At 43.9% G+C, this 15341-nt stretch overlaps 3 protein-coding genes across 4 annotated transcripts; all 3 read left to right on the forward strand.

The window, feature by feature from the left end:
- The first annotated feature begins 57 nt into the window (after positions 1 to 57).
- On the forward strand, positions 58 to 5314 carry zdhhc4 (zinc finger DHHC-type containing 4). 2 transcript variants are annotated; one of them, XM_023340589.1, is made up of 7 exons: positions 58 to 154; positions 618 to 747; positions 831 to 904; positions 3079 to 3257; positions 3395 to 3520; positions 4256 to 4500; positions 4579 to 5314. In XM_023340589.1, the coding sequence occupies exons 2-7, from the start codon at positions 625 to 627 to the stop codon at positions 4876 to 4878; spliced, it is 1047 nt and encodes a 348-aa protein (XP_023196357.1). In that variant the 5' UTR covers positions 58 to 154; positions 618 to 624; the 3' UTR covers positions 4879 to 5314. The 2 variants fall into 2 exon arrangements, with proteins under 2 accessions (XP_023196357.1, XP_023196358.1); XM_023340590.1 differs by lacking the exon at positions 618 to 747.
- Positions 5315 to 5777: 463 nt separating this feature from the next.
- pgp (phosphoglycolate phosphatase) lies at positions 5778 to 9300 on the forward strand. Its single transcript, XM_005813251.2, has 2 exons — positions 5778 to 6501; positions 8859 to 9300. Exons 1-2 carry the CDS (start codon positions 5907 to 5909, stop codon positions 9200 to 9202), a joined length of 939 nt encoding a protein of 312 aa, XP_005813308.1. The 5' UTR covers positions 5778 to 5906; the 3' UTR covers positions 9203 to 9300.
- A 1825-nt stretch (positions 9301 to 11125) lies between these two features.
- On the forward strand, positions 11126 to 15333 carry bricd5 (BRICHOS domain containing 5). Its single transcript, XM_014474183.2, has 6 exons — positions 11126 to 11263; positions 11971 to 12099; positions 12178 to 12327; positions 12999 to 13106; positions 13685 to 13835; positions 15073 to 15333. Exons 1-6 carry the CDS (start codon positions 11222 to 11224, stop codon positions 15165 to 15167), a joined length of 675 nt encoding a protein of 224 aa, XP_014329669.1. The 5' UTR covers positions 11126 to 11221; the 3' UTR covers positions 15168 to 15333.
- The last annotated feature ends 8 nt before the right edge of the window (positions 15334 to 15341 follow it).

Below are 15341 nucleotides of genomic sequence, written 5' to 3' on the forward strand. Positions count from 1 at the left end.
ACCTTTACTGGAGTTACATCCATTTTGACCCGGCGAAGCGCATCAAGAACCACGTGATCATGTTATCGTCAGGCTGCGGAAGTAGCGTCATTCACGGATGCAGAAGGTGGGAGAGACAGGTGAACCTGGTGGTCAGCAGGCCAGTTATGTTGAGGTGAGAGAAGAGCAACATCTGGCTCTTGGGAGTGAGCCGCTGTGTTTATGGTTAGCGTGCTAGCGGCGGGGCCGCTGTGTTTATGGTTAGCATGCTAACGGCGGGGCCGCTGTGTTTATGGTTAGCGTGCTAACGGCGGGGCCGCTGTGTTTATGGTTAGCGTGCTAGCGGCGGGGCCGCTGTGTTTATGGTTAGCGTGCTAACGGCGGGGCCGCTGTGTTTATGGTTAGCGTGCTAGCGGCGGGGCCGCTGTGTTTATGGTTAGCGTGCTAGCGGCGGGGCCGCTGTGTTTATGGTTAGCATGCTAACGTAAGTTATTTATCTGGGACTTTCAGAGAACCGGATCTTCATGTTGTAGTTTTTATGTTCTGTTTACATGAGAACTGAATAGACCGAGCTAACAGTAGCAAAGCGTTCCCGAGGCAGGAAGGACAGGTTTAACACACCTGTACGCCCCTGCCAGGTGAAACATGGACTTCCTCACCTTGTTTGGGATCTACGTCGTGGTAGTGCTAACCTGTATGTTCCTAGTTTGTAAATACTCCGGCCAGCAGCACAGCCCCTTTAACACTCTCATCAGTTATGTTACAAAGGTAAGTTTTTTTAATTCTGTCATTTCTTCAACCCACCGCTGAGTGGCGCTGTTGAGGTTCATACAGGTGCATTTCCTTCCCAGGTAGTTTCACTGTTTACTCCTCGGTGGCTGCAGAGGTTTTCACACTGGATCTTCCACAGACTCTTCCATCAGAGGTTTGTTTTTAATTAAAACATTGAATATTGAACGTAGTTTGGAACTTTTCAGTTTCAAATCTTTTCAGTTTAAAAAGCTTCTTTTTTTTTTTTTTACTAAACATTATGACCACAATTAAGGGGTTGACAAAAAGTTGACTATTAGGGACAGACTAACAGATTTTTAAAAATTCCATTAATAGAGTCATTAGAAGAATCAAAGCTCAATGTTACCTGAAAAAAATGAAAAATTACGAGACAAAAGTTTTTTAATAAGACAAAAGCTTCAATAAAGTTATGAAGATTTGGCGTGAGCAGCTCGTCTGGTTCGCGCTTCTTCTAAATAGATCCAGTCGATTTCATGATTGTTTCCTGCTGCTGATGTGAATCTGATGCTGTTGTGTTAAAGATGAAGGATCAGATTATAAACATTATAAACATGCTCAACAGTCCTCATTTTAAGTTTTTTTTCCATGTAAGAGTTACCATAAAATTATTTCATTATACTTTATTCTGTTAATATTAACACTTTATTCTCATAATGTTACAACTTTATGTTGCAAGACATTAATTTTGTATCATTACAGCTAGGCCTGTCGCGATAAACGATAAATCGATTAATCGTACGATAAATTAAAACCATCGACGTCATTTCAATTATCGGCATTATCGTCTCTTCCGACCTTTTTCTCTTTCTGTTGATGACACCGAATGAAAAAAGGCTCAACTCCGGTGCTCTCCACTGACCCTCCTTCCTCATTTCCTCAGTGTAAAGCCCAGCGCAGACACACGATCTTAGAGCTGTCAGCCGATTGTGGGTCCATTTTCAAAACCTGACAGACCACACATTAGCCGACAGAAATCCTGGGTATAACGGTTCGATCGGGTTCGGTCCTGCCGTGTGGTGTCCAACAATGGGCACAAAATAATGACTACAAGTTCAGTGAACTAATTTTAAAACCAGGCATTAATCAATGCTTTACTACAATCTACCTGCAATGCATGTGGCTAGTGTCAGCGTAAAGTCCTGACTGAATGAAAATCATTAGAACCTGTTTACGTCACGTTAACGAAGAACAGCTGAAAAGTTACCGGGTTTATCAACTGCGGTAGCAATTTCGCTCCAACTCCTCCTCTTGTCATTTCTATATTCTTTGCATGTTGAATAAACATTAATGTTGTTTCCACGTCCGCTGGACTTCGGGTTGCGCCGTGTCAGCTGTTTGGGATTCCCCTCCGTAATTTCCCCTCAGAAAACACTGAGGAGAATCCGCGCTTTCTGATTGGCTACCTGTCACATTCAACAGGCTGCATTAAGATCCCAGTCGGGGAAAATCCCTGATTTAGATCGGAGGACGGTAACACACCACACAATCTTAGAAAGACCAACGTTTTAAGATTGTTGTATGGGGAAAAATAGGAGCAAAAAACCTGTAGTGTGAACTATTGCATCAGGTAGTCGATGTGCCCATCTTCTCTATTTAAATCTAATTATTACTGAAGGGCAACATAATATACACACTTCATAATCTGCCCTCTTTTGGTTGAATGCAGTATTTATTTCCACTTTGGCTTTATGTTGTTTAGTTTTTATCAAGTACATTTTTTGTTAATGGAGACTGAGAATCCATTTTGTTTTTGGTTGTTTTGTTTATCAGTTCCAGTGTTAAATATTATTTTGAAAATAAAGTGTATCTATCTTTGGCAGGAAATCACATGCATTATTACATCACTTCCATTAAATCAGTGTAAAAAGGTCTTCAGACAATATTATCGTTTATCACAATAATTTTTTGAGACAATTAATCGTTGAGGAAATTTGCTATCGTGACAGGCCTAATTACAGCTTTTCTAATATTATGAATTTATGTTCATATGAATTTTTTTCTCAGACTTTTGAGACTTTATTCTGTTAATATTAAGACTTTATTTTCATAATAATATTGGCCTTATTCTTGTAATATGAGTTAATTCCTAAATAATTTACTTTTTTATGATATTTTATTGTACAGCTTAATTCTTGTAACATTTTGACTTAATTCTTGTATGACTTTTTTCTTTCAATATTATGAGTTTATTATTTATAGGAATTTTTTCATAGTATTCTGACTTTAGATGATTTTTCTTAGCCTTGCTGCATCACTCTGTTGTAATTTCCTCCTGTGTGTAAATGTTATTTCTGCGTTTCTTTGCAGGAGCAGCTTGTTCATTTACCTGCACATCCTGCTGGAAGGCGCCGTCTTCGCTGAGTTCAGCTTGGAGGTGTTTGGTTTCTGCAGGGAGATGGACAGCAGCCTGACCAGCCTGTCGGTTCCTTACGTCCTGCTCGCCATCAAGACCTTCTTCTTCTATCTGTGCATCAAGACAGACCCAGGTTCACTTCCTCTTTCCCCCCAGTTTTTACCCTAAAGCCAGAACAGAGGCGGTGTTGGGTTATTTTTCTTGATTAGTAGGAAAAAGTGACATTAATGTAGTTTTTTAGATTATTTTGTGCGGGTTGCGTCTCACCAGGAACAGTCACAAAGAAGAAGGCCTCCAGCCTGATTCCCATCTATCCGTACGACAGGCGGCTGTTCCACCCTGGAGTTTCCTGTGAAACGTGTCAACTTATCAAACCGGCACGCTCCAAACACTGCAGTGAGTTCACACTCTGCTCACAACATTCTGCAAAGTTCCAGCCACAAACGTTTCAGTGTTTGGTTGGGACTTTAGCCGGCTGATGAGCACAGAGCAGCTCGTAATTATGATGTGAACCAAAAGAAACGTGATTTCAAAAATGTTTTCCAAATAAAAATCTGAAAAGTGTGGCATGCATTTCTCTCTTGGTCATAGTAAAACAGTTCAAGCTCAGTCAGAACGGGTGGCGGTCTAGGTACAACTGGGTCTCAATTGTATTTATGTCTGGAATTTGACTAGGCCATTCTAACACATGAGCAACCTTTAAAGCATCCCATAATATGTCTGCATGTTCAGGCTGGTTGACCCCCAGCCTCTAACTGGGTTTTTCCTTTTATTTAGCTCCATTCAAAGCATTCCCACAGCATGATGCTGCCATCACCATGTTTCATCTCGGGGATGGTTGGCTGGTTGCCGTTAGCCAGCAGGACTCTGGTTACTGAATAGGCAACTTCTCGAGTCGATTTGCTGAACTGGGTTTTATTCTGATTAAAGGGAGCCACGTAAAAATGCATGCCACACTTTCAAGATTTGTATCTGCAAAAATGATTTAAAACTTTATATCAGTTTCTTACTTTGGGAGTTTAGCTATTTTGTTTGGTTGATGAAACACATTGATGTTTGCAGCTGCCAGGGGTCAGCCTAAAGGTCAAAGTTCATGCAGGCTTTTAGCAGCTTTTCTTGTCTGAACCTCAGGAGTCTGCAACAGGTGCGTCCAGCGCTTCGACCACCACTGCGTCTGGGTCAACAACTGCGTCGGCGCCAGGAACACGCGCTACTTCCTGCTGTACCTACTGAGCGTGTGCGGCATGGCGCTGGCCATCGGCCTGCTGACGGCGGACATGTTGCTTCACGCCGTGCTGCGTTCAGGACTGCTCAGAGCCAGCTATGTCAACGAGCGCGGCCAGCAGCAGCCGGCCGGGCCGCTGTTCATCGTTCAGGTACCAACATCCTTTGCATCAGAACCAAACTGGGTTCATGGAGCCAAAGACCATGATCCGTCTCCATGTTTCTCCCAGCATCTGTTCCTGACGTTTCCACGGATCATCTTCATGCTGGGCTTTGTGGTCTTCGTCTTCTTCCTCCTCGCCGGTTACACCATGTTCCACTGCTTCCTGGCTCTGGTCAACCAGACGTCCAACGAATGGTTCAAAAGCCGAGGTTTGGCGTGTCGCCGCTGCCGTCCGGCGCCGCAGGCGGACGGCCTCTGTGGCCCCGCCCCCGACCGCTCAGAGCGGCACTGCTACAGCCGGGGGCTGCTGGGAAACCTGCGGGAGATCTTCTTCCCTCCGAATGCCGGCCAGAAGAAAGGCAACTGAGGAAGACTCAGCCAGCCAGGACGGACCAGCGCTGTAAACGCAGCTTTACCCTCCTGGGCTTCACTAATGACCCAGCAGAAACCAAAAGGGGCGTGCTGTGGTGGCGCAGCGGGTTAGCACGCCCCACATTTGGAGGCCTTAGACCCGCGGACGTCGCGGGTTCGACTCCCGGTCCCGACGACCTTTGCCGCATGTCCTCCTTCAAAAATGGCGCCTGCAGACGCAGCTCCTGTCGTGTGCTGTAACTGCGAAATAATTTCCCTGCTGGGATGAATAAAGTAAAAATTATTATTATTATTAAAAACAAACTTTATACACAGGAAGTTGCTTTTATGGGTCTGATTTAATTCAGTTCTGTTTATTTTTATAGTGTCATTTTCTACCAAATAAAGAGGTCTTCAACATGGGGGTCGCAACCCCTAAGTTGGCTTTGAGATTTCTGATTGCACATTTTTTTATATGTGTAGTTTTTCTTTTTAAATTCAAAGTAAAGTCTTTAAACACACTAACATGCATCAAACATGTAACACATCGATGAAATGAGGCAAAAATTATATTTCAGTCAGAAATGGAAAAAATTCATTTGGGCAAAATGTTCAAAGTTCAGCTTTTTATGCAAATGAAATGTTTTAGTTATGGTGGCATCATGAGGTCATCACTTTAAATTTATGCTTAATTAACTACTGGGTATTATTAATACACATTAGTATTGAATAAAATAAAAAGTTTCATTTAATTTATTTTCTAATTTACATAATAGAAATAGAGCTTAAGTATTTTAGATGTTTATATATAAATGTATACAGACCCGGCTGGAAACTACGGTTGTTCTACCGGAAGTGGGCGGGACTTTTAGAATTGCGTCGCTTCCCCTTTAAGCCGGTGCGGAAGTGATGGGCAGATTGCCGCATCGCGGGGCAGAAGGTCAGGTGGGTTGTCGGGTGAATTTCCACAGCGAATAAATGCCAGTGTGAGCGTGGATTGGGTCTGTGACGGTTCTTGGAGCCTGAGCGGCTGAAGCTCTCCTCATGTCCGGGTCACGGTGCGCGCGGCTGGGCGGGCCGCTGGTCCGCCAGCTGCTGGACTCCGTGGACAGCGTGCTGTTCGACTGCGACGGCGTGATCTGGCGGGGGGACCAGGCCATCCCCGGGGCCGCCCGGGTCATCAGCCTGCTCAAGCAGCGCGGCAAGAAGGTCTTCTTCGTCACCAACAACAGCACCAAGACCCGGAAGATGTACGCCGACAAGCTGTCCTCTCTGGGCTTTGACGCCGCGGAGGACGAGGTGTTCGGAACCGCGTTCTGCTGCGCCGCGTACCTGCGGTCGGAGTGCGGGCTGCGGGGCAAGGTCTACCTGGTGGGGAGCGACGCCATGCGGCAGGAGCTGGAGGCCGTGGGCATCCAGGCGGTCGGCGTGGGGCCGGACCCGGTGTCCGGGAAGCAGCTGGACTGGGCCAGCGTGCCTCTGGACCCGGAGGTCCAGGCGGTGGTGGTCGGGTTCGACGAACACTTCAGCTACATGAAGCTGAACCGAGCCATGCAGTACCTGACCCAGAAGGACTGCCTGTTTGTCGGAACCAACAGGGACACCAGGCTGCCTCTGGAGGGGGGCAAGGCGGTTCCAGGTAGGAACTGATCCCGGGCTGCTGGTCCTGGAAGAGGGTTACACTAAATATTATTATTATTATTATTATTATTATATGTAACGAAAGATAGCTGAAGGGTTTTATTTATACCTAAATTTATATAAGAATTTCATCATAACTTTTATTATTTTAGATGCATAATAATGAAGGACTGAATATGTTTTAATTTATGTTTTATTTGTACAATGAAATATAACTCAACTTTTTGATTTATATACATAAAATAAAAAAATAACTTCCTAAAGTTTTAAGTATTTTTTCATTTATGTAATAGAACTTTGCCATAACTTATTTTGTAATATTTGTAAAAAAATATATATATATTTAATAGAAATAAAAAAGAACTTGTGTTTTAGAATGTTATTCATATAATTAAATAGCCTTAAGTTTTACTTTTGTAATTTTTTTACTCGTATAATAATTTTTATGTAGAATTTAAAATATAATTTTTTATAATCCACATGAGTGACTGGACTATGATGATGATCCCAGTTAGGATGAGTCAATATTTAGACATGAAGATGATCCAGAAGGTTTGCTGCGATGCTCATCCTGCATGCAGCCTTTCCACTTATTTGAAACACACAAACAATAATATAAACTAACTGGAGTTATGCTGAAGTAAAGATTTCCATTAAATGGTTCTAATCTGAGTTAATCTGATTCATATTAAATATGCTGCGCAATATTATTAGAACAAGGCAACTATAGCCACCTAAATATTGCGTCCACAGTTGTTTTCTATGGTGATCTCATAGATGGTTGTATTGAGCATTAATGAATTTGTTCAGAACCAGGAGTCCTGAGAGAGACGGCTCCATTAGGTAAAGAAAAGAATAAAACCAGCAGCTTCTCCAGAGTTCCAGTAGTTCTGCTGGAACGACGTTTTACTCGAGTAGAAGAAAAGCGACCCGAGTTACTAACCATCATAACATCTGAGTTCATATTTAAAATCATGACAAAAATATAACAATGTTCAAATTCTGGTAGATTAAAAAAAATAAATAAGCACAACATCACAAATTTAATCATAAGTTGTTTTTTATCATTAAAGTTATGAAACCAGTGGGTAATAATTATTAATAAATAGAACATCCCATAATACAGTGGAGTAAAATGCCTGCTAAAGTACCTTAAAAAGTTACTCTTGTCAAAGTAACTAGTTACTAGTCATGTTCTCCAGCCTTAAACAATAAAAACCAACTAACTCACATAACTGACCTAATATTTGCTATAAAAACTTTAGTAACAAAATTCCAGGTAAAATCAGGTCAGTGCTGCTTGATACTTTAATGAACATATTAATATCAGTTCTCCACATATAACGTCAATACTTTAAAATATTAAATCAGTCCTAGTTGATGTTGGCCATCTAACGAGGACCCCTGCGCTTCCACTGGCCGTCCAGTAGGGGGCGGCGTACAGTGGCCAGGTTTGAGACAATCAGGCTGATTTTCTCTCGTTTGTTCACTTTTTGAGACCCTCTAGTCCAAGAATCATATATTTTTATTACATTTTTAAAACAAACCTTTTGTGCTTTTTAAAAAATATATATATCTGCTCAATTATAAACTAAAAAAATTACAGAAATCAGCAAAAGTCAGCTTTTTATAGTGAACAATACAGTAAATCATTTTAAACATAAAAAATGTTTTTGCAGTACAAGACCAGTTTTTACATTTTCCGGGTTGCTTTATATTTATTTTTTTATTATTTTGGCTACATTATTTTCTTTTGAGTAAAAGCAGGTCAATAATTGTGATTCTAGTTACTCCAAAATTAAGATGAATGCCAGAAATTTAGTAAATGGGAGCATATTTTTTGCAACTCTTGTTCATCTGTAAAATAAATAAATAAAGATGAAAATGTTGCCCTAGAACAGGGGTGTCCAAAGTCCTGGAGGGCCAGTTGCATCCTGCACGTTTTATTCCCTCCCTGGTTTTAGTAAGAACCTCTCAGCAGGTCCAAGTTCTTCTTAGTCTCTAATGATCCATCATTGGATCCAGGTGAGTTAAACCAGGGAGAGAATAAAACATGCAGGATGCCGGGAATCAGGGGCCCACTTTGGACCCCACTGCCCTAGAAGTTTTGATGATTTCTAGAATCGAGGTTGCAGGGCCGCCTAAAATCCTTCAGAGGGCCACGAATGGCCCCATGGGCCGTACTTTGAACCCCCCTGCTGCAGCCGGACCTGAAGCTTCTGGGTCAGACCGTGACCCTGAAGAACCAGATGACTAATGATCTTCAGTTTTATCTGGTTCTTCAGGGATTTTTAGCTCAAAGATGATGTGTGTTTGTATAAACAGGAAGTGACATCATTTCCTCCTCCTCTCCAGGTACGGGCTGCCTGCTGCAGGCCGTAGAAACGGCCGCCCAGCGCCAGGCCCAGACGGTGGGCAAACCCAGCCGCTTCATGTTTGAGTGCGTGGCGCGGCGGTTCGACCTGCGGCCGGAGCGCTGCCTGATGGTCGGCGACCGGCTGGACACCGACATCCTGCTGGGCTCCGCCTGCGGCCTGAAGACGCTGCTGACCCTGACCGGGGTCAGCACCGCTGCCGAGGCCGCCGCCCACCGCGACAGCGGCGACAATGAGCGCCGCGCCATGGTGCCCGACTATTATGTGGAGAGCATCGCCGACCTGCTGCCGGCGCTGCAGGGAGAAGACGACCCGTCGCTTTGAAGGGAATATTTTATCACTTGGCTTAAAGCTGCAGATGAAACGTTTATAAAAATGTATATTTATTGAAATGATTCTATGGTGAGACAGATAATCTGTGAAAAAACAGAGCTCCTCTGCTTTCTCCAAATGCTAACTAGAAACAACCAAGCAGGCAGGAGGCGGGGCTTAGCGCAGTCAATCATGGCTTTTGCTAAGGCTAGTTAGCATAGCGACAGATGACAGTGGATAAACGGTTTTCCTGAATCGGTAGGTTGTTTCTCTGCTGTTAGCACATTTAGCAGCAGTACATGAGGATGATTGACAGCGCTAAGCCCGTCCTCCTGCCTCTGATTGGTTGTTTTTGGTTCATTTCCTCAGAGCATCTGGAGATCCGTCTGTCCACTGATTATCTGCCTCGTATTAAACTGGTGACAGTGTTAACTAACATGTAAAACTTACTGCAGCTTTAAATGCAGTCACAGCTGCAGGAAGAATAAATCCAGGCTGTACTTAATGTTTTGACTAGGCCATTCCTATGATGGAGAGCCGCCGTCTGCAGTATTGTTTCTGTTTCAGTTCATGCAGCTGTAAGGAAGCACTTTGTCTCCATCCTGTCTGTGATGTCATTTCCTGTTGAGCATCGCCATGTTCAGCCTGCAGCTGTTGGTTCTGAAACAGGGGTGTCCAAAGCGCGGCCCGTGGGCCATTTACGGCCCTGGACTGATTGTTTTTGCGACCCACGACTCCAATTAGAGATAAAAGGTGGTCGATGCAGATGGAGGATTTTGTTTTTATTTTAAATCGGGGCAAAATTATTACAGCCAAGTTAAAATCTTACAATAGAAAATGTTGGATGCAGCACCAAGTATTGATCCCCAAGACGATCATACCCATCCAGAGCTGCTTCTGATCACGTTATTAAACTTGGTTTTACTTTTTAATTAAAGTGATAAATCTAGGTTCAATTCTGAGCAATAATTATTGCTCAGAATTGACAAAAATGTTTTTATGCTCAGTAAATTCTCAAATTAGACCTTTTCTTTTAGAGGTAAACCTGTTTGGATCAGCGATTATTTACACATAAACATTTTACTAATTTAATCCACTGGTTTATTGTTCAGTGGATTAAAAAGTCAGCATTTTGTTTCTTTTTGTTTCTTGGTGACCAGTTTGGACATGTCTGCTCCAGAATCTGTTAAGTTCCTGTTGGGTTCAGTTCATGGTGCAATGACAAGTTGTGCAACCAAAGCATTTGGAAGATGTGTGAGGGGCTTATTACTGGTATTATGGATCGAATTAAAAGTAATTTTCTGCTAAAAACACAAATTTTGATTATCTCAAAGGTTTTCTAGAAAAGAACTTGACATTTTTGTGAGTTTGAAAACTCAAAAGTTGGCTACAAGAATCTAAGAAATTTTCCAGAAAAACTTATTTACTGATTTTAAGTCAAATAATTTCTGGAAAAAATTTAAATTTTAGATTAATCTCAGAAATTGTCTAGAAAAATCAAAAATTGAAACATTTTGACTTTTGAAATGCAGAAATTTCCAAGTTTTTCTAGAAAATGTGTGAGATTACCTTCCAAGTTTTAGTTTGTTGGCGGAAATCTATTTTTTTCCATCTATGGCCGTACCACGCCGTCGCACGTTTCTGACCAGTTTGTATCTAAATGTTTAAGATGTATCTGGATGTTTAAGATCCCCAATAAAGCCAGTATTTTCCCAGCGCCAGCCTCACCTGAGTGTTTCAGCTGAAAGTGACCCTGGTTCTGTCAGCGGTTCCGGCTCTCCTATCGCCTCCGCGCCGCTGACGGCTGCTGTCCGCGCCGCGCCGCGCCGCTTTGTCCATTGTCTGGGCCGGGCGGCGCGGCCCGAACCTGGAGGAGGATCAGGAGTTTAGGGGTTTTGTGCTGAGGTGTGCTACCTGCTGGGCGGGGTGGGGGTAAAAAGCGCGTGCCCAGGTGAGCCAGCCTCAGTCGGAGCGGGTCATGACTGCAGACTGATGCGGGTAGCTGCGTGAGGAGCCACCAGAGGAACCAGGATGGTGAAGTGCTGGACGCGTTCAGGAGGAGGCCGGGGCGCGGTAAGGACGGAGGTCCGGCGGCGGGTCGGAGGTCCGGATAATCCCCTACCCAGAAATTCACAATAACCCGGAAAAAAAAATCAAACTGAATTTACAAATGGACGAGAGCAGATCAAACATGAGTATATCCAGTTGATGATCCGGGATTTATTACAAAACGATAGAAAAGTTTTCATGTTCAACAAATAAAACTTCAAGCAAAATGTCACGGATTCAGATACCAATCTGAAAAGTGTGGCGTGCATTTCTATTCATTCCCGCGTTAATCCCAGGTGAGACCGCCGTTCGTTTCCAGCTTTCAACATCAGCCTTCGAGTCTGTTCACAGATCCTCAGTTGGATTCAGGTATGGACTTTGACTAGGCCACGAACTAGCTCTGATCTAAACCATCGTCCTGCTGGAAGCCGAACCTCCAGTCTCAAGTTTTCTTGATTCAGCTCCAGCCATCTTCCCACAGCATGATGCTGCCACCACCACATCCTCAGTTCCATTTTGGCCTCTTCTCTGCCTCTAGTGGCCGAAGGCGGGACAGCCGGCTTTATTCTTGACACTCAGACCTGAGCTGTGGATCTCTGCAGCTCCTCCAGAGCTTCTCTGGTTAGAGCCGTCCTGGTAGCTCTCCACACTTTTCAGATTGGTGTGAATACTTTTCACTGCTGATGTCTTTAAACGCTGCAGACCTACTGATGTTCATGCCGTGTTCTCAGGGTGAAGGTTCTTACTCGGCCCACTTCCCAGCCAAGGGGTTCTGGATCTGCCTGTCGGCGCTGCTGCTCCTGGTCGCCATGGCGATGGGACTGACCGGCTATCTTGCGCTGACCGGGCCGGGCTCTACGGTACCACGTTCACGTCCAGATCGCGCTGCGTTTTTCCTTTGAGCCGCCGTCTAAACGGATCTGTTTCCGTCACTTCAGTCCCTGCAGACCGTGCGGCTGACGGCGCCGGACCAGACGGGGGTTCTGCTCAACCAGACGGCCGTTTTGGACCCGCAGAACCACCTGGTGACACTTTCCGTCACCGCGGCAGGAAACCAGACGTCCACGGTTCTGTTCGACGTCAAACATGTACGTGATTTACACCGTTTACCCTGCAAACCAGGACAGCAACTAACAGCTGGAACCATAATGCTAGTTATTCTGACGATTAATCGATTATCTTAATGATTAATCAGGTAACAAAATTGGCAGATTTGTCCCTTTAACCTTTCATTCTGTAATAGAAACAAAGAAACATTTTAACGTCTTACTGCCTAAAGGTCAACAGCAGCATTCCTTTATAAACTCTTGATCATTTGCAGCAAACGATGAATCTGCAGACAGAAATCCTTCAAACATCAACATGAGAAAAGCTGAACATCAATACAGTGAAGGACTGATCTGGAGATTATCCATTAATAATTGAATGTAAAAGGTGTTTAATAGATTTATTTCCAGAATGTGAAACTGAAACTGAACTATAAAAGTTCTGGTAGAACAGATTTACAGACTGAAAAGGTTTTTATTTGAGAATTTTTATACTCCAGTTAATGATCAATCAATTACTGAATTAGTTGAACCATTTTTTATTTTATTTCCTTTTCTTAACGGGTAAAACCGCAAAGAGATCCAGAAGACGGACCTGAGCAGAAATCATTCTATTGTTTCAATAACCGATTAATCAGGATTAATCAGGAATATTCAGTCATTTGGAGATGAAGATGATGATGAAGAAGATGATGATGAGTCTGTTGCTGCAGGGCCTGATCTGCTACCGACCTGCAGACCAGCAGCGCTGCTTCCTGCAGACCATGGAGCGCTCCGACTACGACCACGTGGGCTCCCTGCTCAGCGGACCGCAGAACCAGGTGAACGGGCTCAGCAGCGGTTCGGTTCTGTCAGGCTCAGCAGTAGTTCGGTTTGGTTCTGTCGGGCTCAGCAGCAGTTCGGTTCGGTTCTGTCGGCCTCAGCAGTAGTTCGGTTCGGTTCTGTCGGGCTCAGGCAGCTGCAGCTCTCCCTCCGTGGCCTCCAGGCTGAATCGGCGATCCGATCCGGGCGGATCCGCTTTCAGCAGCGACCCGACCGGGGCACAATGGTCGCTCTGTGCGAAGCCTCTCAAAGGGCCGACTGTTCCTGCTGCTCAGATTAGAGGCGGAGTCCAGTTCCACGCCAGGTATGATTTCTGTTGGATTATCTGATTTCTAACAATAATCTGAGGCTGAACGGAGCCGGGTTTGTTCCTGCATGGACAGCAGCAGAGAGTAATTTAATCTGTCATGGAGGATTGCAGGCCAATGAGTTTACTATCGGAAGACCGCTGCGTCCATCTGGTTTGTCGTCAGTCATCAGAAGCTCTTTAAGCTCAACATGATTCCTGCTGGTTCTGGTTCCGGTTCTGTAAGCCTTTGTTGGTGTGGACGTCTGAACGGCAACCCTGTCCTTGCAGGGAGACGTCCAGCTGTCTGGGAACGAGACGCAGAGGCGGACGCAGTTCCTGGGCGTGATGGCGGGCGGTCAGGTGGGCGTGGCCTCGCTGGACGAGCCGCTCCGGACGCTGTGTCGGGACAGAACCGTCCACCAGACCCGCAGGACCGACGGTGAGAGCAGAAACATGCCACTGATGAGACAAAGGTTTTCCTTCCACTCAACTCTCCACTCATACACACAGCAATGACTCTCAGGCTGCTAACTGGTGCTAATACATGAAAATAAAACGGAATCAGTTTTAATCCCAATCAATAACCGATCAAACTGCATCTGTCTGCGTCATGCAGCCTGGGAGAAGGAAGGACTCAAACCAGCAGAAACATGAGACGAACTCTGACCTTTCAACTGACTGAAAGGTCGTTGTGTCCCTGAACGCTCAGTCAGCAGAGACCAACATGCTGCTGCCGTTTCTGAACTTACTGACAAAAACTAACATTTAGCCTGAAGGAATAGAAATGTTTTGTTATTCAGAGTCATATTTTCACCATTTTATTTATTTATAAATGTCAGTTTCAATATTTAGTTCAGAGATAAGATCAGCCTCGCTCCAGACGAGTTTAACAGGGCGGGCATTGGCTTGTTTTGGGGGGCAACACGAATCTACGTAGCAATAATAATATTACTCAAGTAAAAGATAGAGGCACAGTATAGTAAAACTACTCTTATAAATACATTTTTTACAAAAAAGTTACTCTAGTGAATGTAAGAAGTCCTGCCCACTTCTGAACACAGACAACACCAGTAGTCTATGTTTGTTAACAGGCTTAAGGTGCTGTATTGGTGTTAGCTAGTCATCTTTAGCTAACATTAGCTAGTCATCTTTTAGCTAACATTAGCTAGTCATCTTTTAGCTAACATTAGCTAGTCATCTTTATTTAATATTTAGCTTATGGCTAACTAAATAGTTACATAGCAAGGTAACTTGCGAAATATCTAGTTAGCCTGAAGCTAAGTATTTAGTTAGAAAGCCAGTTTGCCCGGTAAATATTTAGCTTACAAACTAAATAGAAATCCGACTCATCTCCCGGTAACCAAATCCACCTAATGCTACAAATAAAGTTGACTGACTATTTATTAGCTAACAATCTAGTTTGTATCTAAATTTTTAGTTTGAATCTGTGGTATTTATAAATGAAAATAAAACGTGACAAACTGTTTTCTCTTCTTTCAGGCTAATTCACCCAAATTATTTCTGTTAATCTACTGTAACTTTTCAAACGGTGCCCTATAAAAACCAAACGAGTTTTAATCTGATTGTCAGCTGAGTGTGGAAAACGTTGGTCCATGTAAGCGTTTATCAGCAGCCTGCTCTGTTTCTAACCCCCATGGTGTCTCTAATTGCCCCAGGCCCAGGCAAACAGCGGCTGGTCTACTTCTGCATCGACATCTGCTTCCCCAGCAACATCTGTGTGTCGGTGTGTTTCTACTACCTGCCTGAGTGACGGAGGTCAGCCTGTAAGCAGAGCATCGGCATGGTGGTGGAGCAATGCGCCCCCTGGTGGCATCATCTGGAGGTTCCAGACAGAATCTGTTTTTGTTTAGACTGGGGTGTAATTATGTGCAACCATTGTAGAAATGTTTTTAACTGCCTTATAAAACACAGACAGTTGGTATTT

The sequence above is a fragment of the Xiphophorus maculatus genome, chromosome 10 (genome assembly GCF_002775205.1).
Source record: "Xiphophorus maculatus strain JP 163 A chromosome 10, X_maculatus-5.0-male, whole genome shotgun sequence".
NCBI lineage: Eukaryota > Metazoa > Chordata > Actinopteri > Cyprinodontiformes > Poeciliidae > Xiphophorus > Xiphophorus maculatus.